The following is a 23,417-nucleotide window of genomic DNA, read 5'->3' on the forward strand; positions in this document are numbered from 1 at the left end:
ATCTGTGTGACACCACGTCTCTGAAATCCTCGCAATATCTGCCTTTGATGTTTTGAGCAATACCTCAAATTCATCAAATTTATTTACTAAATTCCTAGCATTGGTGTACACGCAAGTATACATGCACCTCTTCTTTTTCTTAGCTACCCTAACACAACCTATGTGTTTATTTGTACCCCAATGATTCCCAGTAGTCTCTGAAATATCCTGCATCTTATTTTCCAGGCTGCAGCTCATTCCAATAGAAGCAGTGCAAGAATCACTTTCACCTCTGCCAGTGACTACTGTAAATCTATTAGTCCTTGTATCCCCCCAATCTAGCAGTTTTCCGACCCACCTAACACTGCCTCAATAGCATCAGCAAACATTCTTGTACCCTTTCTATTTAAGTGTATCCCAATCCCTGTAGAAGCAGTCTCTCCTGTTAACAAGTACAGACCAGGCTGAAAAAAATTCTACCCCTTGAGCCCTGCACAATCCTTCCAGGGCCGAATTGATCGACAGGGCTCTCATCATATACTCCCTCCTATCGTGTCTGGGCAGAATTGCAGAACACTTTCAAATTCAACCCTAATTCACAGCTTTTTTTCAACAGTGACCTGTACTCAAAGAGGTAACTATTTTTAGATTTACTCAAAGAGGTAACTACCATCAGGGGTAAAGGGAAGGGTTATTTCTTTCGTAAAGGAGACTACAATGGTCTGAGACAGAATTTAAATTCTATACAGTGGGACCAACTGATGATGTTACCAACAACAAATTCAAAATGGGAAGCATTCAAAGAACTTATCTTGGAAGCTACTAGGCTTTACATACCAACTGAGAAATATTGTTCAAGGTTTAGGCCCAAATGTTTGTCAGATAAACTAATGAGGCATATGGCAGAGAAGAAAACTGCATGGGATACGTATAAATTAACAACAGCATTCAAAGATTCGTACGTTGGCATTCGAGGTGAGCGGACGCGCTTAGACAGGGCTCCTCAGTTAAGTGGTTTACTTTTGGATAGTGCTTTTAAATATTTGATTTATTTAGATATTGTTGGATTATTTTGTTATAGGTTTTCCTGTAACTGTTTGATTTTAATAATATTATAGATATAATTTTTTAAAGTTACTTTCATTGATATTTATTTAATTTTATAATGGTAGTTACGAGATCTGCCTTAAACACGTCACAGGGTATCGTGACTCACACGGAAATAGCAGATGGCGATATACGGGTGAGTCATGATTTAATCCGTTGTGGAACCTGTGGTATGTTTTCCAGGGTCGATCTGGTGACTAACCCTACCTCACCTGGGGATTCTTTTCTTTGTGATCGATGTAAGGAGTGCACCGATCTTAAATTACAATTTGGTGCACTGATGGAACAATTTGAGTCCCTGAAAAAACGAGTGCTTGCCCTCGAAAATAATGCATCTGGGAGCTCGTCAGGGACTCAAAACTCCAGCAATCTACCAAGTGATGCACACCCGATTCGAGCCTCAAAACAGAAAAACCAAGTGCAAACTACTCTGGTTAAAAAGACATTGTTTTATTAGAAGACTCCATTGTCAGGGAAACAGGGAATATTTTTTGTAATAAAGATAGGTGGAGCAGAACCAGGGTATGTCTGCCGGGAGCAACTATTGATGATGTCACCAACAGATTGTCAGATTTTAAATGGGGTAAAGAAAATATTATTATTCATGTGGGGACAAACGATATTAAACGTACACAATCTGGCCATAATGTCTATGTGTCTGCAATTCTGCCAAGACACGATAGGAGGGATTATATGTTAAGAGCCTTGTGGATTAACTCAAGACTTGAAGGAATCTGCAAGGCTTTAGGGGGTAAATTTCTATCAGCATGGCCCACACTTGTAGGTAGAAGGAATTTGTTTTGTCGAGACGGGATACACTTAAACAAAGGTGGTGCAAAAGTTTTTGCCAGTATTATTGAGGATACCTTAAAGGTTCGGGGAAACTGCTAGTTAGGGGGGGATGTGGGTAATGCTGACACGCGTTTATCTGATAATATTGGTCAAAGTAACTCTTGCACATACCTTAAGAGTTCTTATCTGTTACCCCAACTGGACGTATTATCTAGATGTTCTGGGGGCAGAAACGTTTCACGTGAGCGGGTAGCTAATATCAGGGAAGAGAGCCTAAAAAACTTCAAGGGTTGTGTTAGGGTTGTTAAATATACAAGAACAGTAAATCTTAATTGTTTATACAGTAACGTTAGAAGTGTCGTCAATAAAATCAGCGAATTCGAATTGCTGGTTAAACCAAGTAACCCGGACATAACAGGGCTTACAGAGACGTGGTGCCACCCGGAAATTGGGGATGATGAGTTTCAGTACGGCTTGTATAATGTATTTAGGAAGGATAGAGTAGATAGAAGGGGTGGTGGGGTAATGCTTCTTATCAGAAGCAGCCTGAGTGCGATGATAGCTTTCCCGGATTCAGACATTTCACATGCTAGTATAGAGTCTGTATGGTGTGAGATAGTTGGAAACAAAGGTATAATGCGAGTAGGAGTAATCTACAGACCAGGTGATTGTGAAGATTATGACAAAAGCCTCTACATGCAAATGGAATGGGCAAGTAAGCGTCAATGCCTTATTATGGGTGATTTCAATTTGCCTCTAATTGATTGGAGTAAATGGGAAGGAAACTCGACATGGGGAACAAAATTTTTAAATCAACTAGATGACTGTTATTTGTATCAACATGTCAGGGAAAGTACTAGAGAAAAGAATATCCTAGACCTCATCATCACACATGAATCAGATGACATAACAGGGCTGACAGTAGAGGAACCAGTAGCAGGAAGTGATCACGGAGTTCTACGGTGGATGATGACGAGAGAGGTAGCAGAAGTAAAAGGCAAAGGAATGGGTTTTAATTTCAGAAAAGGAAATTACGATGCCTTAAGGTACTACATGGCCTCTATTAACTGGGTAGATATCACGCTGAGAATGAATACAATTGAACTGTGGTACGCTTTTAAAACATTAATCAGAGATGCCTTGAATGCGTATATACCATTAAAAAAATACTCCATGAGAAGGGTTCCAAGTTGGATGAATAGTGAAGTTGCCACATTACTTGAGCAGAAAAAGGTGGCATGGAAAGGTTATAGAGCAATAAAAAGTACTGAAGCCTATAACAGCTACAAGGTGATGTGTAATAGAGCCACAGAAAAGGTTCGACAGGCAAAGGCAGTTTGTGAGAAATCACTAGCAAACAGAGCACAGAGGGGGGATAAAGAATTCTTCACATATATAAATGCCAAGAAGAGCAGGACACACCAGATCAGACCTTTACGTAAGGGAAAGGGGATAGTAATAAATACACCAGCTGCCGTTGCAGATGAACTCAACAGTTATTTTGCATCGATATTTACAAATGAAAAGCCTTTTGTGGCAATGGGAAATTGTGGGAGCGAAGTTAAAAAATATGTAATTAATGATATTGAAATTTCGCAAGATTATTTAATGAAAAAAAACTTTCGAGCCTACAGACCAATAAGGTTCCTGGAGTTGATGGAATATACCCTATAATCTTAAGAGAAGCGGCAAGCGAGTGCATTGAACCATTGAGGCTAATTATGCCAGCATCACTAGACTCTGGGGAGATTCCCTTGGATTGGAAAAGTGCAAATGTATCTCCCATACATAAGGGTGGCTCTAAAAGTTGGAAATTATCAACCTGTCAGTCTGACTTCAGTAGTAGGGAAAATCATGGAGGCAATGATCAGGGTGGAATTCAGGATCATTTGGATAGAATTGAAATTCTCAAGGATACTCGGCATGGTTTTGTAAAGGGAAAATCATGTTTAACAAATCTGGTTCGCTATTTCGAAAGGGTCACTCACGAGCTGGATTTAGGGAATAATTTCGACATTGTTTATTTAGATTTCAGCAAAGCTTTTGACTCAGTCCCACATGAGCGGTTGCTTTATAAGCGCTGGAACAGGTTGGAATCACTGGGAAAATCCTTAGATGGATAGAAGGATGGCTTCAGGGCAGGAGGCAGAGGGTTGCGATAAATGGCTATTCCTCAGATTGGGTTGATGTAAGAAGTGGGGTTCCCCAAGGATCAGTATTAGGACCACTGTTGTTTTTAATTTTCATAAACGACATTAATGAAGGGATAGAGGGCGTGATGTCTAAATTTGCAGATGACGTTAAAATTGGTAGAGTAGTTAATGATCACTGTCAAGCTGAGCTTCTTCAGAGAGACCTAGACAGACTTCAAGAATGGTCAGAAAAATGGCAGCTGTGCTTTAATCCAACAAAGTGTAAGGTATTACACCTGGGAAACAGTAATCCCAAAAAAACTTATTCACTTGGTGGAGTTCAACTAAACCCAGTACTGGAGGAAAGGGAGTTGGGTGTTACGATACGGTCAGACATGAAATTCTCTGAGCATTGTAAACAGGTTGCAAGGAAGGCCCATGGTGTCCTATCGATGATCTATCGAACTTTTGCAAGTAGAGATAGGGACGTGATAATCCCATTATATAAGGCTTATGTTAGACCACACTTGAAATACTGTGTTCAAGTATGGAGACCACACCTAAAGAAAGACATCAAGCTTCTTGAAAGGGTGCAAAGAAGGGTAACTCACCTGGTGAGATCGGCAAAAGGGCGTCCTTATGAAGAAAGACTTCGAATATGTGGGTTGCAGAGTTTGGAAACTAGACACCTTAGAGGAGATTTGATTGAGGTGTCAAGGCTATGAGAGGCATCAGTAAAATGAATGAGGACAAAATTTTCAAGATTATAAATGATGCTAGAACTAGGGGACATAAATTCAAGTTACGGGGGGAAATGTTTAGATTTGACTGCAGGAAGTGTTATTTTAGCCAGCGAGTTATAAATTACTGGAATAAGTTGCCTTCATGGGTGGTAGAGGCCGACAGTTTGGGGAAATTCAAAGGTCATCTGGATAGTACTTTCAGGTAAGGGAAGCGCATAGGATGATAGGTTTAATTTCCTTTTTATTTATATTTTATTTTATTTATATATTTTTTTTATTTATTAATTATTATTATTTATTTATTTATTTATTTATTTGTTTTTATCATTGTTTTGTTCGGATTTTTTTTTTTTTTGGCTGGTGCAGCATAAGCCATAGGCTTTCTTGCACCATGCGGCCGTTACTAATAAAAAAAAAAAAAAAAATAATAATAATAATAAGAAGAAGAAGAAATATTGTTCAAGGTTTAGGCCTAAATGGATGTCAAATGAACTAATGAGACACATGGCAGAGACGAAAAATGCATGGGGTACATATAAATTAACACGTGACACAGAAGCCTATAATAGATATAAGCTGGTCTGAAACCAAGTCACAAAGGAGGTTAGGCAGATGAGAAATCTTTGGCAAAGGATGCAAAGATAAACAGCAAAGAGTTCTTTACTTATGTGAGGCGCCTCCATAGCCAGGTGGGCAGGAGCAACAGTGCGTTGCACACACTTCTTGATTAGAGAGGGGTTCGAGACCATGCCCACCAAATACGGAGGATGCGGAAAGGTCAGAGAATGATCACCGCATATCCACGGAGCAATATGGCCTTAGTTGCTAATGCTCCTAAAAAACCAAATAACAAACAACTTATGTAAACTCTACAAAGAAGGGGGATGAATCAGATTGGTCCACTTGATATCGATGATTCAACTGTTGATGATCCTACTCAGGTAGCTAACAAACTAAATGAATATTTTGCATCAACATTCACACATGAAGAGTTAGTCAGCGAGAGGCATGCCAGAGGTGTATTCAACTCTGGCAGTAAACTAGATAATCTTGTAATAACTGAGAGTAAAGTGGAGGAGAAATTGTTGAAGATAAACACAAGAAAGCCACCTGTGGTGGCTTTCTATGGTACATCTCCAGTCTAAGGTACCATAGACTGGACTTTCTATGGTACGTCTCCAGTCTATGTGCAAATGTGACCCCAATTCACAAAGGAGGATCAAAGGCTGACAAAAGTAATTATAGACCTGTGAGTTTAACTTCTGTTCCAGGAAAATTAATGGAGGCACTGGTTAAAAAAGCACTGCAGGATCATCTAGACAAGACTTCAATTATAGCTCGTACACAGCATGGTTTTGTTAAGGGGAAGTCTTGCCTGACCAATTTTATTGGATACTATGATGCAGTCACAAAAGAGATGGATGCAGGGAATAACTCTGATATTATATACTTGGATCTTAGAAAGGCTTTTGTTACTGTTGCACATGGAAGACTGCCACAAATTGGAGCAGTGTGGCATTGGAGGAAAATTGCTGCTATGGATAAAGGGGTGGTTGAGAGGGAGGAGACAGAGAGTGGTAATCAATGGACACTGCTCATCGTGGACTAAATGTTATTAGTGGAGTCCCTCAGGGTTCAATGTTGGGTCCATTATTGTTTTCTGTATTTATAACTAATATTGATGATGGTATATCAAGCTTAATGTCCAAGTTTGCAGACGATACAAAGGTTCGCAGGGTTGTCAAGGACACTACTGACGCTATGCTGCTGCTGCAACAGGATCTGGAAAGGTTGAGCAGATGGGCTGAGAGGTGGCAAATGAAGTTTAACATTAACAAATGTAAAGTACTACATATGGGAAACAGTAACCCCAGAGCAATGTATCAACTCTGTGGTACTACACTGACAGTGGTAGAGAATGAAAAGGACCTGGGGTAATTGTGCAGGCAGATATGAAGTTCTCTGAGCAGTGCAGACAGTCTGCAAGAGTAGCTCATGGTGTCTTGTCAATGATATACAGGAATTTTTCTAGCAGGGATAAGGAGGTGATTATTCTCTTGTATAAGGCAATGGTCAGGCCACATTTCAAGAAGGATGTAGAGCTGCTGAAACGAGTACAGAGAAGGGCAACAAGATTAGTGAATGGAACAAAGGGTTGCTCTTACGAAGAAAGGCTTAAGTTTTGCAAATTACAGTGTCTGGAGACTAGGCACCAGTGAGGTGATCTGATAGAGGTGTATAAAGCCTTGAACGGTTTGAGCATGCTCAATGCTGATGGGATTCTTCCTCTTGATCAGAATAATCACCTGAGAGGGCATAAATTGAAATTGAGGAAAGACAGATTTAGGATATATGTGCGGAAATTTGCCTTTGGCCAGCGCATAGTTGGTTGGTGGAACAGACTTCCATCCCTTATTGTGGAAGTTGATAGCCTAAATAAATTTAAGGCTCAGCTGGACATGTATTTCGAACGAATGGAGGGGTGAAGTGGAAGTTTTTGTGTTTTTTTTGGCTGATGCTGCATAAGCTTGCTTCCTTGCATCATATGCCTCTACTAATGCTAATGGCGCCCCCCCACTCAAAATCGACAAGGAAGTTGAGGAACAGGGGTTCAGTAGTGCACATTCATTGAAAAATTATTTTCACCTGTGTAAAGTGCAAGTCATTCAGGATTTGAATGGTGACAACAGATTGACGATAAGAGTTTTGTGAGTGGATGTTGCAAAACAGAAATGTATCAATCTTCTTCAATGATGAGGCAATTCACCTATATGGTAATGCTGATAGACAATTATTGTTACTGGTCAGAGTAATCCTAATTGGATGGAAGGGACTAATGTGCCAAAACAACCACCAGGTTATGGTGTGAGCTGAAACATGGGATGGTCAAATATCTGGTCCTTATTTCTTTGACTGGCAAAACACACTTATATATGATACAGAATTACTTGAATTTTCTGGATGATGTTTCTTTACAATGAAGAATCAACATGTCCTACCAACATGACAGAGCACTACCACATTATTCACTGGTTGTGCAAAACCACCTTAATGAACAGTTCCCCAATAGGTGGACAGGATAATGAAACCCAGTTGAATGGCCACCCAGGTCACCAGATCTCATACCCCTCAATTTTTTCCTTTGGGGTCATTTGAAGTCTGCTGTTTACCAGAACTGCCCAAGAAACATTGATGAACTTAAGGAAGCAATATCATCAGAATGCTGCCAAATTACAAAAGAGATGTTGATACATATCAAGATATAATTCACACAAAGAATTCAAAAGTGTTTGCATGTTGGAGGTGGTCATTTTGATTATATGTTACAATAAAAATAATTGAATCCATGGTGTGGTGTGCGACTTGTGACTCACCCTGTATATATCTGTTGAAAATTATCAAATTTTTAAAAGCTGAACTAGATCTTTACAATGAAGTTTTGTGTGCTCATGCCTAATACCACTTACCTTTTTCCCTAATTCCACAGTCTAAACATCATAACAGAATATTACCAACCTACTTTCCTTGTCTCGTTAAAGATTTCTTCAGATGTTCATTTTATCACAGCTGGAAAATGAAGAAAGATGTGCAGTAGTCAAAGATAAAAGCAAGGATTTTAATTTCAGTTTAAGACACTACAAGGAATCTACTAGTTGGGCAGATTGCAGAGGAAGGGTGAATCCATTAGAATTATGGAATACCTTTAAAGCATAGTGCATAGGTGCATAGTATTAGGGTCAGGCGCCACCTGTGGTTTCCAACATCTGCGCCATATGTTCGCTGTGAAGGAATACAGTACTACTGTAAATGCCAGAAAAGTGTTGTGTGTTGTATATGACATATTGTGTTAGGTTCTGTTGTGTGTCCTGGCATTTGGCCGCAGGGCCCCTAGTGGGACTCCACGTTGCCCGCACACACCACTAGGAGGTAGCCAGTCTGCCCATTATTTTCTGGCTTGTCTCCGCCAGGGTCGCCAGAGCTTCCTGGACGGAGACAAAAAAAAAAAAAAAAAAAAGGTAGAGTCGGGGAAATACAGAGTGTACGCAAGAAAGGAAGGTATAGCTAGAAATATGGAGGATGTAGGCGAAGGTATCCTCCAGGTTATCAATGGAGCAATAAGCACCATCAGTTGAAAGGGGAACCCGGGAAGGACGATAAATAAGACACAGCAAGAGAGCCGTGTGCAAGTTGCCACTGAGGAATGAGGTGGTCCGTACGCCAGTTGATCCTATCCAGGTTAAGATCGGTTGGCCAGTTAGGTTAGGATCAGATGTTTGGGTTGTTCCTATTTTGTGTTGGCAATAGGATGCTTCGTCTTGTGAATACCTTTAAAGCAATAATCACAGAAGCCAAGAACACAATATATACCACTAAGAAAATATAGCATGAAGAGGATACCAAGAAGGATGAATACAGAGCTAGCTAGCCTAAGAGCAGAAAAATATGGCACAGGAAAGTTACAGAGTGATGAAAAATACTGAAGCAACAACAGCTACAAGTTTTTAGAGTACCACTGAAAAAAGTTAGGATGGCCAAGGCTGAGTATGAGAAAGCACTAGCTAAGAGAACAAAGAATGGGGACAAGGAATTTTCACATATGTAAACACAAAGAAGAGGAAAATAAATCAGATCACGGCATTATGTAATGGGTGTGGGAAAGTCTTAAATAGCCCAGCTGATGCATTGAATATGTACTTTGCATCTATCTTCATTGAAGAAAGACCCTTCATGGTAAGGAGAGGCTATGCGAATAAGGCTGAAACATAAAATTAGCGATTTCGAAATTACCGATAACTGCTTATTAGAAAAACTTTCAAGCCTAAAGGCAAGTAAGGCTCCTGAAGTTGACGGCATATACCTAGTAATTTTAAGGGAGGGAGCCAGATAGCACATTGAACCATTGAGGTTAATTATGAGGGCATCAAGCTGGGAGAGATTCCTTTGGATTGGAGAGGTGCAAACATAACCAATATATAAAGGCAGTTCTAATAGTGAAGTTGGTAACTACAGACCAGTTAGTCTAACTTCAGCAGTAAGAAATATCATGGAGAGAACATTTAGAAACAAATGTCATTCTAAAGGACACACCACATGATTTTGTTAAGGAAAAAAATCATGTTTAACTAACCTGGTAAGCTATTTTGACACAGTTACTTGTGAGCTGGATGGAGGGAAGGGAGGTGGCTGCAGGGGAGAAGGCAGAGGATTGTTATTAATGGAGATTCTTCAGATTAGTGTAACATCTGCAGTGAATCCCCCAAGGATTGGTTGTTGGACCACTATTTCTAATTTTCATAAACAACTTTCCCAAAGGAACAGAGGGGCATGACATCAAACTGTAGATGTAAAGATTGGAATTCATTAATGATCAATGCCAAGCTGCACTTCTTCAGAATGACTTCAACAGGGTTTATGGATGGTCAGAAAAGTGGCAACTATGTTTAATGCAGCAAAATGCAAGAGCTTACAGTTGTGGAATAGCAATTCAGAGTGGGTGCAAGAGTATATGTGAACAGGCGAAGTTTTTACGGCTCCAGCAAATAGAGAAGTTTTTACGGCTCCAGCAAATAGAGAAGTTTTTGCTTTTTTATTGACTTAAATTGGCATGTTAATTTATTTTTAAGAGTTGCTTAATATTCCTAGTAACAATACTTTAGTTTAATTTGAATTTAGATAGAGATTTTGTAGGTTATTACTTAGTACCGGTAAAGATATCAAATCCATGTGTTGGACAGGTTTTGTTGCTCTCGTGAACGCAAAGTTTTTAATTATATTTAGCTGCTTTATTGACTTAATTGTTAGATTAAATTATATTCTGTAAGTAGCTTATAGACCTAGTCAAGCTCCGTAGTTTATTTTAAATTTAGATAGCGCAATTTGGAAAGTAAATAATACCTTGTGTCCGTAGATTAACCATTTGTAACTTTCCGCTATTGTTATACGATGTGTGTGCACCAAACTAGATAGCCTAAGATTTAACGGAAAACTAGATAACGAGTATAGTAGTATTAATGAATCAGTAAAATTTATTAATCTTATTAAATTTCATTGTCAATTGTACTATTTTAACTAAATAAATATAGCGACCTAGTTTTTTCAAAGGTAACATCATAAATTAATACATATAAGTTGACGGGGGATAAGAAAGTCATAACGTAACTTGGAAATAATATTCGATATGAAATACATATATATAGTCAAACTTCCCTATAATGAATTCGATAAATCCAGTGAAAAAATTTGTTATAGAGAAATTTTGTTATACAGAGAATATATTTTTTATTAGAAATTGTTATCTAATTAGAAATGAAAACGAATCTACATTTATTTTTAATGTATTTTATTTCAAAAACATACTTATTTAAATCACATTTACACAATTTTTGCCGGTAAGTATCACAAATTAAAAAAAAAAATCTGTAATTTTCATTTGCACAGTACAATTAAAAAATTGTCTGATTCTCAAAGAAAACCTCACATTTGTTCAGGGCATTAAAAACATTATCAGGAACATTTTCACAAAACTGTAGACCCATACGAACCATTTTAAAAGCGTTAATCATTTCTTCACAAGTTGGTTTTTCTACGGGTTGTTCTGATGAGTCTTCAGCGTCATCATTAATTTCTTCATGATCATGGTTGTGTCTAACACTGTTCAGCAGTACTTCATCTTCATTTGGATGTTCTGCTGTGATCTACATAAACATAACTATCCAGTGTTATTTCATTTTTGATGTTTCCGGATGATTCTAATAATGTCCAAAAGTTTTTCAGTTGTGAAAGGGGCAGTTCATCTTGTTCGTCCAGTCGTTGTTCAACTTCTGTATTCAATGCAAATCCCGCTTTTGAAAAACAATTTTGAATAGTGTATTCAGTGATATCTTTGTCCAAACTTTTGCCAGTTCAGAGATGCAATCTCTAAGGTTATTGTAACCTCCAAGTTTCAATTTTTGATAACGCATTGACAATCTTCATTATTATTCTCTTCCGATAATGAAATTTGAAATTTTTAATAATGCCTTGGTCCATTGGTTGGAATTTTGAAGTTATGTTTGGTGATAAAAACAACAACTTCACACTTTTAAGTTTGGCAGAATACTAGCAGGATGTGCCGGACAGTTGTCAGTTACCAACACGATTTTCCTTTTTTCATACACTTGTCTAGTTTTAATATCCATTCTTCAAAAATATCACTCGTCATCCATGCTTTTTTTATTAAAGGTGTAGTCAACTTCCAAAGATTTTGTGCCTCTAAAACATCTTGGGTTTTTTGATATTCCGATGACTAAAAGTCTTAATTTTTCACTTCCTGTCATATTTGCTCCAACAAGCACAGTGATTCTTTCTTTGCTTTGTTTTCCGCCAAAACATTTATCATCCTTAAAAGCATTACTTCTATTCGGTAAACATTTAAAGAATAAACCCATTTCGTCAGCATTAAAAACGTCCTTACACTCATATTCTTCCAAAATCTTCTTTAAGGTATTGTTCCTCAACTGTTGCAATCTTCTTCGCTTACATTAACACTTTCTCCACAATTCTGTGGTGCTTCTTAAATTTATCTAGCTACCCAGTGCTCGCATTAAATTCTGTATTTGCACAGTCCCTTAGAATGAAATTCCAAGGGACTGTGCAAATTTCAGAGCTTGTTGCTTAATTATTAGGCCTGATATTGGTATATTCTGTTCACGTATCATTTGCACCCATTTTAGAACAGCTTTATCAACATCTTCGTATATACACAACTTAATTCGTTTCTTGTCTGCTCCTCCTTCAATTGCATTTAAAATTGATTCTCGATTTTTTAAAATCGTAGATAAACTACTTGCAGGTATGCCATATTTCTCCGCAACATCTTTTTTCTTAAAACCCTGGTCAATATCACAACAATCTTTGTTTTATCATTAATATTTTAAACACTTTCTCTTCGAGATTGTTTCCACAATTGTAAAGATTACTCAAATGCAGCTCTTGATGATACACACACTGCCAACTTCGCTGCACTAGCCATATAGTGAATTGTTAGTACTGCCTACTCAATGATGTTCGCTTGCCAATTCAACAGTATCACGTGACCTTTCCTATCAATCACTTTGAAGAAATATGTAACTGTGAATTTCTTTTATTCTGCTTTCATTCATATATACAGGAAAAATAATTTATGGTTAATGTATGCTGTATGTTACTTTTCGTAAAAAAAAAAAAAAAATACAAGAGCATATAGCCTATGTGATTGATGACAAACAAAATTTTAAAAAAAAATCATGAGAACCATCTATTGGGAGTCCAGTTAGGTCACGTGGTACAGTTGAGGCGAGAAGCGAAGTTCACTCAGTAGGCGTTACTAAAAACCGACTATAGTAGCATTCTATGTATTGCTGCCGCAGCATGCTAAAGTTTACCACAGCGTGCTAAAATTTACCGCAGCGAATTTCGTTTTCCCCTGAGCCAACATCAATTTACAAATCTACCCTATTTATTGTAAAGTTTACGACCACTTTTAAGAAAACCCATTTGGTTTAATAACTGTAACAAAAATGAAACAAAGACCCTCCTACAGGCGTCAATGGCCACAAGTGTTCACTAAAAGGATGATTATTTAATTCCAGATGCTAATGCGCAATTTCGGAAGGAAGGAGGCAGTATATCTGAGCGGCTGTTTAGCAGTAAATGCTTGAAAATCTTCAAAAATGCTTTTACTAATTTTTATAAAAATTCGTTATAGAGAGACTAATACTTCGATATATGGGGTTAATTTTACATGTAATTTTGTTTCAAGGTGCAATGTTTTGCGAAAGAATTCGTAATATAAGAAATTCGTTAAATAGAAGTTCGTAATAGAGAAATTCCACTGTATATAGGGTTATAACTGCATTGGGATATAAGTTTAGGGTTATATTTTGTACTGGAATTTTATTGAACTTGATTAGAAATCATGACTCAGACCAGAGCAGCAAAGCAAAAAGCTCAAACTAATGGAAATGCTGTGGCTCAGAGGAGAACTGATGTTTGTGGAGCAATCAAACAAGCAGTGCATTGCTTGTTTGATATTTGTAGAGCAATCAGGAACGGGACGTGATATTGCCAATGGGAATGTCTTTGTGTGTGTGTGTGTGTGTGTGTGTGTGTGTGTGTGTGTGTGTGTGTGTGTGTGTGTGTGTGTGTGTGTGTGTGTGTGTGCAGGATGTAAGAAGTGTGAGGAAATCAGGTGCCAACTCAGCATTGTAACGGGCTTATATGAGAGCTCAAATGATTTAAACTGAGGGGCCCATCAAGCTCTCAGTGGCCACATCAATGCCACAGCTTGCACTTGAACATCACGAAACACAGCAGCAACCCCAAGGCAGAATGCACTGGTCCCAAAGGAACTAGTTGTAAGTGACTCTATTGTCAGGGAAACGAGGAACATATTCTGCAAATAGGATAGATGGATGGAAAAGGACCAGGGTATGTCTGCCAGGGGCAAAGGTTGATGACGTTATAGAGCAGATATCATCTTTTAAGGGCACAAAGGGTGATATTGTTGTACACGTTGGCAATAATGATATTAAGAGTAGGAGACCGGCAAAATTACTTAACAAATACAAGTCAATGCTGACCAAAAAAACCGTGAGTTAGGGTTGAATTTGAAAGTGTCTGCAATTCTGCCCAGACACAATAGGAGGGAGTATATGATGAGAGCCTTGTCGATCAATTTGGCCCTGGAGAGATTGCGCAAGGCTCAAGGGGTAGAATTTTTTTTTCTCAGCCTGGTCTGTGCTTGTTAACAGGAGAGACTGCTTCTACAGAGATGGGATACACTTAAATCAAAGGGTGCAAGAATATTTGCTGATGCTATCGAGGCAGAGTTAGGTGGGTCGGAAAACTGATAGCTTGGGGGGGGATACACAGACTAATAGATTAACAGTAGCCACTGGCAGAGGTGAAAGTGATTCTTGCATTGCTTCTATTGAAATGCAATTGAGCAGTAGCCTCGAAAGCAAGGCAACGGGGATTTCCAGCACTGCTGGGAGTCATAGTGGAACAAGTAAATACATGGGCTCTGTAAGGGTAACTAAGAGTAGAAACAGGCGCATGTATACTTGCATGTACACCTATGCAAGGAGTATAGTTAATAAATTCGATGAACTTGAAGTGCTAGTCAAGAAATCAAAGGCAGATATTGTTGGGATATCAGAGACGTGGTGTTACATAGACATAGCAGGGCAAAATTGGAATTTGGGGAGTACAATGTGTACAAAAAGGACAGGAAGGGTGGTGTTACGCTGTTAGTTAAGAAATATACAAAATGTAAGGAAGTGCATCCAATTGATGTTGGTGGACAGTGCAATGTTGGGTCTGTTTGGTGTGACATAAGTACTGGGAAAGGAAAAATGAGAGTAGGTGTGTGTTATAAGCCTATTGAATCTGATGAGTATAATTAGCAATTGTGCAGAGAAATAGGGTGGGCCAGTAAATCAGAGTGTCTTATAATGGAGGATTTTAATTTCCCAAAGATTGACTGGAATTTTTGGGTTGGTCACTTACACACTAGCAAGGCTTTTGTGGATTTATTGGATGATTGTTTTCTACAGCAGCATGTTCGGGAGGCAACAAGAGAGAGTAATACTCTTGATCTGATTATCAGTAGTGATTCTTCATGCATTGAGAAAATGCAGATAAAAGAACCACTAGGTGGCAGTGATCACAGTGTGCTGAAGTGGGATTTACTCAAAGAGGTAACTACCGTCAAGGGTAAAGGAAAGGGATTTCGCCTTCGTAAAGGTGACTACAGTGGTCTGAGACGGTATTTTAATTCTATATGGTGGGATGAACTGATGATCTTACCAACAGCAAATTCAAAATGGAAAGCATTCAAAGAATTAATCTTGGAAGCTACTAGGCTTTTCATACCAACTAAGAAATATTGTTCAAAATTTAGGCCTAAATGAATGTTAGATGAACTAATTAGACATGTGACAGAGAAGAAAAATGCATGGGATACATATAAAATAACAGGTGACACAGAAGCCTATGATAGATATAATCTGGTCTGTAAACAAGTTACAAAGGAGGTTAGGCAGGCAAAAGCAGATTACGAGAAATTTTTGGCAAAGGATGCAAAGACAAAACAGCAAAGAGTTCTTTACTTATGTAAACTCTAGAAGGAAGGGGATGAATCAGGTTGGTCCACTTGATATCGATGGTTCAACTGTTGATGATCCTGCTCAGGTAGCTAACCAACTAAATGAATAATTTGCATCTACATTCACACATGAGGTGTTATTCGGGGAAGGGATGCCAGAAATGTATTAAACTCTGGCAGTAAGCTAGATAATCTTGTAATAACTGAGAGTAAAGTGGAGGAGAAATTGTTGAAGATAAACATAAGAAAGGCACCTGGGGTGGATGGAATCTCTCCAGTTATATTAAAGGAGGTCGAAAAGGAAGTAAGCAAACCGTTAGCCATAATTATGAGAGCTTCCCTGGACTCAGGGGAGGTACCCATGGACTGGAGATGTGCAAATGTGATCCCAATCCACAAAGGAAGATCAAAGGGGGAGACAGGTAATTACAGTCCTATTAGTTTTTTAATTTCTGTTCCAGGGAAATTAATGGAGGCACTAGTTAAGGAAGCATTGCAGGATCATCTAGACAAGACTTCAGTTATAGCTCAAACAGCATTGTTTTGTGAAGGGGAAGTCTTGTCTGGCCAATTTGATTGGATACTATGATGTAGTCACAAAGGATATGGATGCAAAGAATAACTTTGATATATATATTTGGATCTTAGAAAGGCCTTTGATACTGTTGCACATGGAAGACTGCTGCACAAATTGGAGCAGTGTGGCATTGGAGGCAAACTGCTGCTATAGATAAAGGGATGGTTGAGTGGGAGAAGACAGAGTGGTAATCAATGGATACTGCATTTTGTGGACTAATGTTATTAGCAGAGTCCCACAGGGCTTGGTGCTGGGCCTATTGTTATTTTCTGTATTTATTAATGATACTGATGAAGGTGGCTACGGAGGCGCCAAACTATTTGGTAAGTACCTATGTAACTTTCTCACGCTACTAATCACTTTTATAAAATATGATAACTTTCAAATAAAGAGAACAGTGCATACAGAATGCTCTTCAACAAAAATCAAAAGAAAACCATACCTTTCTAGTGGAAAGTTTTGTCTCAGTTTTACAAAAATCATAACCCTTCCCCCCACATGGTTTGGTGTTTTCTTCACCCATGATAGAAACTTTATCACTATAGGAAACATTGAGCATCACTGGCATATATGATCTACTGCACTAGGGAATGCATAGCTAAGCCTGTTCACAAAAAGTTTAGGAATTGAGTGTAAATCTGCCCAGTACGCCTTATTGAAGAATACTAATAAAGTCAATAAATAGAGTTTTACTACTGACACATTCCATAGAATTGTTTTAAAAGGAATTAAAAGTGTACTGCAGAAGGAATTTTATTTATTATTCATTTTTTTATATGAAATACTTTTTTTGCCCTAAAGTGATTGTTGCTGTTATTTGGTTTTTAGGAGCATTAGCAACTAAGGCCATGTTGCTCCGGCCCTAAAGTGGATATTTAACCCCACTGCAAATACTGGGGAGTTAAATAAATGACTGAATGAGAACATTACAATCTCAGCATATATTTTTATGATGCATTATAACACAGTGAGATGCATACTTGCATTTCATAACAAAGACTTCAGCTGAATGACCGTGATGTCATCCCCTTTATTTTCTGATAAAATAGTTGTAGTCTAGCAAAATACTTTTAGATTACAACTGAAACAAAAATTTCTGCTTCTTTCATGGAAGTTCAAGGGGTTAACTACTTAATTTTACAACATCATTCTCACATAGTCTCCAGTTTTGAGAATCAAAGGCCAAACTGCATAAAAATTCTTGGTGTACAAGCACATTTTGATTAATCAAATAACCCTTTCTTGCTAATTTTTTTTCAATTCTTTTGACAGAGGCAGCTAGTTTCTGCAACATTCCTTTTCTTTATGAGGGAGTATCTGCAGGTTTATGCCAACAAAATGTGTACAGAAAGGATAGACAGGATAGGAAGGGAGCAGGTGTTAATTAAGAAAACATAAAATCAAAAGAAGTGCATCCAGTTGATATAGATGAACAGTGCACTGTTGAGTCAGTTTGGTGTGACATAAGTACTGCAAAAGCAAAAATAAGAGTAGGAGTGTGTTATAGGCCTAATGACTCGAATGAGTACAATAAACAATTGTACAGAGAAATAGAGTGGGCTAGTAAATCAGAATGTCTTATAATGGTGGATTTTAACTTCCCAGATATTGATTGGAACTTGTGGGATGGTCACTCACACACTAGTAAGACTTTTGTGGATTTATTGGATGATTTTTTTCTGCAGCAGCATGTTCGAGAGGCAACCAGAGAGGGTAATACTCTTGATCTGGTTATCAGCAGTGATCATTCGTGTATTAAGAATTTGCAGAAAAAGGACCACTAAGTGGCAGTGATCAGTGTACTGATGTGGTATTTATTTAAAGAATTAATTACCATCAGGGGTAAAGGAAAGGGTTTTTGCTTCGGTAAGGGTGAGTACAGTGGTCTCAGACAGTTTTTAAATTCTGTACAGCGGGATCAACTGGCGATGTTACCAACAGTAAATTCTAAGTGGGAAGCATTCAAGGAATTAATCGTGGATGCTACTAAAAGTTCCATACCTATTAAGAAATATTGTTGGTTTAGGCCTAAATGGTTATCAAATGAACTAATGAGACTCGTGACAGAGAAGAAAAATGCATGGGATGCATATAAATTATCAAGCGACTCAAAAGCCTATGGCAGATATAAGCTAGTCTGTAATCAGGTCACAAAGGAGGTTAGGCAGGCAAAGGCAGATTACGAGAAATCTTTGGCAAAAGATGCTAAGAAAAACAGCAAGAATTTCTTTACTTATATAAACTCTAAAAGGAAGGGGATGAATCTGAATGGTCCACTTGATATCGATGCTTCGACTATTGATGATCCTGCTCAGATAGCAAACAAACTGAATGAGTATTTTGCATCTACATTCACACATGAGGAGTTAAGGTGTGAAAATGGCAGAAGGTTATCAAATTGTAGCAGGGTGCTTAATGATTTTGTAATAACTGAGAGCAAAGTGGAGGAGAAATTGTTGAAGTTAAACATAAGAAAAGCACCTGGGGTGGATGGGATCTATCCAGTTATATTAAAGGAATCGTCAAAGCAAGCAACTAAGCAAACCCTTAGCCATAATTATGAGAGCATCCTTGGACTCAGGGGAGGTCCCCATGGACTGGAGATGTGCAAATGTATCCCCAATTCACAAAGGGGGATCGAATAGTGACACAAGTATTTACAGACCAGTTAGCTTAACTTCTGTTCTGGGTAAAAACATGGATTCACTGGTTAAAGATGCATTGCAGAATCATCTAGACAAGACTGCAGCAATAATTCAGACACAGCATGGGTTTGTTAAGGGAAAGTCTTGTCTGACAAATTTGATAGGATATTATGATGTGGTTACAAAGGAACTGGATGCAAAAAATTATTTTGATATCATATATTTGGATTTCAGAAAAGCTTTTGACACTGTTGCGCATGGAAGACTATTGCACAAATTGGAGCAGAATGGTATTAAGGGTAAGTTGCTACAATGGATAAAAGGATGGTTAAGTGGGAGAAGACAGAGGGTGGTTATTAATGAGTGCTGCTCTTCGTGGACTAATGTTATTAGTGGAGTCCCACAGGGTTCGGTGTTGGGTCCACTGTTGTTTTGTATATTTATCAATGATATTGATGAAGGTATATCAGGCTTAGTGTCGAAGTTCGCAGATGATACAAAGGTTGGCAGGGTTGTTAATGACAGTAATGGCAGTGTGCTACTGCAACAGGATCTAGATAATTTGGGCAGATGAGCTAAGAAGTGGCAACTGAAATTTAACCTTGACAAATGCAAAGTACTGCATATGGGTAGAAGTAACCCCAGAAAAATGTACCAACTCTGTGGTACTACACTTAAGGTGGTAGAAAATGAAAAGGACCTGGGAGTAATTGTGCAGGCAGATATGAAGTTTTCTGAGCAATGCAGACAGGCTGCCAGGGCAGGTCATTGGGTTTTGTCAATGATGTATATGAATTTTGCTAACAGGGAAAAGGAGGTTATTGTTACTCTGTATAAGGCAATGGTCAGGCCACACCTTGAGTACTGCGTACAGGTCTGGAGGCCTCATTTTAGGAAGGATGTAGATTTGCTGGAGCGTGTACAGTGAAGGTCAACAAGATTAGTGAGGGTGATGAAGGGATCCTCTTACCAAGAGAGGCTTAAGTTCTGCAAATTGCAGTGGTTGGAGACTAGGCACCTGCACAGTGATCTGATTGAGGTGTATAAGGCCTTGAATGGATTGAGTACGCTGAATTCTGGTGGGATCCTTCCACTTGTTCAGATTACGAACCTAAGGGGGCATAAATTCAAATTAAGAAAAGAAAGATGTAGAATAGATGTGCGGAAATTTGCCTTTAGCCAGCGGGTAGTTAATTGCCGGAACAAACTTCCATCTGTCGTTGTGGAAGTTGATAGGTTAAATAAATTTAAGGAGGAACTGTACAGGCATTTGGAGGGAATGATGTGATTTTTTTTTTTTTTTTTTTGGCTGATGCTGCATAAGCTTATACACTTGCTTTCTTGCATCACATGTCACTACTACTACTAACACTATAAAGAACTGAGGTGGGTAAAAACTATACATTTATTTAAAATATTCTCTTCATATAAATCTTTCCTCCAACTTTTAGACAGTCAAAAAAAAAAATTCCGTAACTCCTTGAACTTTCTGTGTTACAGTGATTCTGAATTGCAGCTCAACAGAATTCAAGACTGCAATTTGATCAAGTAGTAGAGTAACTTAACTTATGGTAACTTTTCCACATCTCCTTCAAAATTAGCTAGAATGGCTTTCAATGTTTAAGTATCGGAACATTTTGTCTTTCAGTGTTCTAGTTCTTTGTGTTCTCATTTTGCAGTTTTCTTATATAAAAATTACTATGAACAATAGCAAAAATAAGTCTGTGTGAAATGGTGACCATCTTGGATCTCTTTCTAAATCCAATCTGACAATCAGGAATTATCAGCATATGCACTTGATCAAAGTAACCTTTCCTTATCTTTAACATAAAAATTAGCTGAAATATCTCTTTTGTGGACAATTTCCCTTCACAAGAAATTTTATGATAATTCTTCAGTTCGATTTTGAAATTTACATTGACCTGATGTTCTAAGGTGGTCACCTGAATTCAAACAAGAAATAATTAATAATATGGTATGAAATTTGGCATATTTTGTTTATTAGAAATACAGTGATTATAACCTGATTTTAACATAACAACAACACAAGTGGGGTAGGCTTAAACTTATCATACAACTTGCAGATGTCCCCAGGTACTGTTCTACTGAAATGAACATCTAATTCCTTCACTTTTTTTTTTTTTTTCTGAAAACAAACTTTGCTTCATTTTTATTTTTCTCTTACATCTATCCTCAGGAACACTTTCTCTAAATTGTTTTACCTGAATTACAATCTTGAAACTTTAGTGTCAATGAGCACTATGGGCATTACTCTTTAGATATTAATCATCCTTTGTGTTTATTTTGAAAAAATAAACCATTTTATAACATATGAGGTGTAATCAAAAAGTTTGGGGACTGAACTAATATATGGGTAATGATGCTCACTGGATAGAACTTCTGTATAGTAGTCTGCTTGATACTACACACCTTGATTCCTATGCTTCTGGAAGCATTTTTGATAGGCTTCTTTTGGAATGACTAATAGTCCCTGTATTGCATTAATAATTTCCTCAGTCAGTGTAAATGTGTAGCCTCACGGTGGGGGGGGGGACTAACCACAGGGAGCTGGCTAAATCCAGTGAGTAGAGTATGGCAGATAGAGACCACAGTGTTGAAGTGCTTTACAAGAAATTCTCAAAATGGAAAGCACTGAGTGCATAGGAGCAGAGACATGATACAAGTGGCAGTTTCCTGAAGCCCACTTTTCCGGCTGCTTTCTCTGAGCAACATTGTGCAATCACCAAACTGTTTTGTAGTATTTCTAGTTCACTGTTTGACCATGCAGGATAATTTCATAATGAATAACAACCTCTAAGTCAAAAATTATAATAAACATGATAAGCAAAACAAAAAAAAGCAAGACAACCTTGAGATATTAAGATTGTCTTCCACTGAGAGCACTGAGCCTTTGTTTCCAGGTCACAGCCATATAGCCAAGATACATCACCAGTAACTTTGAAAGAAACAAAGTGTGGGTCAGCAGCAGCACACTAACAAAGATCTTGACACATGAGAACTTGTCACTCTCAGTGAGGATGCAAAGCACAAAATTGTTGAAATGCATCACATTGCCAAATCTTGTGTTAAATTTGACCGACATCTTCCATAAGAAATACCAGTTTCACTAGAAACTTTCCACAGTTAAGTGTTGACCACTCCTGATAAGGTCAAGAAAAACGTGTGATTAAATGACTGGTTTTGAAGTTAAGAGCGGCCAGAGCAAGGATAATCATCAACAGACAACTAAGCCTCTTTAAACTTTGCAGACTACTGGAAAGTCTTTGAACAACACATAACATCTCCAAAAGTTGTTTTTAGCATTTCATGGATTTCTGTTGCAATTTTTCCTAATTTGAAACAAAATTTTCTGCTCAGTAAATTAACTAATTTTAAAAGCGACAATGCATTCCTGTGCTAATTCAGTGCAGATAAACAGGTGATTCATAAAATACCATGCCTAGATGAGTCACTAAACATGTTGTTACAGGTTGCAACTCACTAAAATGCCACAATTTCAGATACAAAGCAAGTCCCCAAACATTTTGATATATTGTATTATCAAAACTAACTGCAGTAAAAATTTTTTTAACATTTATAATATTATGAAATAAAAATGTCTGTAAATAATAGACACGCAAAAAAAAAAAAAAAAATGTATAACTGCTGGAGTAAGAAAGACTCACCTCTCCAGTAGCTTGAGATGCTCCAAATATGCGAGCTCTCACTAGTCCTGATCTTTCTAAGGTTCGCACTAAATGGACATTTGTTGAAAGATGCTTTTTAACATAGGACATGAGCTTTTCTTTCAGATCAACTACAATAAAGTAAATCTACTTTAAGTTTTTAAAAAAACTCCTTTTGTATTAAAGTAGAAGTTTTTAAACCATTAGATCTGTGAAGAGTGCAATAAATATAATTTAATATTTAACAATGACATTAAAAAAAAAACTGGAATATTTCATTTTTATTTTTAAAAAAAATTTGAAACAAATAATAGAAAAGGAAATTGAATTTAATTTTCCAGTATTCCTATGCTTTGTTGATCTGGAAAAACTTGACATAACTTTCAATTGGTGTTTTCTTCAGTTCTGTTAAAAATTTGTGGTTCATTCATTGTTTGATTCTTTTGTCCGTCATTTTTCTGGCAAATTGCAAAAACGCAAGGTAATAAAAACCTGTCTCACTGCAAAGCGAATAAGTACGTTGGAACACGACTTCGCAGACAATAAGGGAGAGGTTCAAGGTTAACTGCTGTGCCTTTACTTCATAGGTGGCACTTGATGTGTGGCGATATGCATGCAGTCTTATTTAATA

The 23,417-nt window shown here is 37.7% G+C and overlaps 1 protein-coding gene across 1 annotated transcript in view; it reads right to left on the reverse strand.

Annotated features, from left to right (window-relative positions):
- Pgant35A (polypeptide N-acetylgalactosaminyltransferase 35A) overlaps positions 1-23,417 on the reverse strand; it is a 165,344-nt gene that overhangs the window by 106,374 nt on the left and 35,553 nt on the right. Inside the window, exon 3 of the mRNA XM_090383032.1 lies at positions 22,787-22,917. Coding sequence (XP_090239158.1) covers positions 22,787-22,917 — 131 coding nt within the window. The remainder of the gene's footprint in view (positions 1-22,786; positions 22,918-23,417) is intronic.

The sequence above is a fragment of the Mastigoproctus giganteus genome, chromosome 10, assembly GCF_048544385.1.
Source record: "Mastigoproctus giganteus isolate SK-2022 chromosome 10, ASM4854438v1, whole genome shotgun sequence".
In the NCBI taxonomy this organism is placed as follows: domain Eukaryota; kingdom Metazoa; phylum Arthropoda; class Arachnida; order Uropygi; family Thelyphonidae; genus Mastigoproctus; species Mastigoproctus giganteus.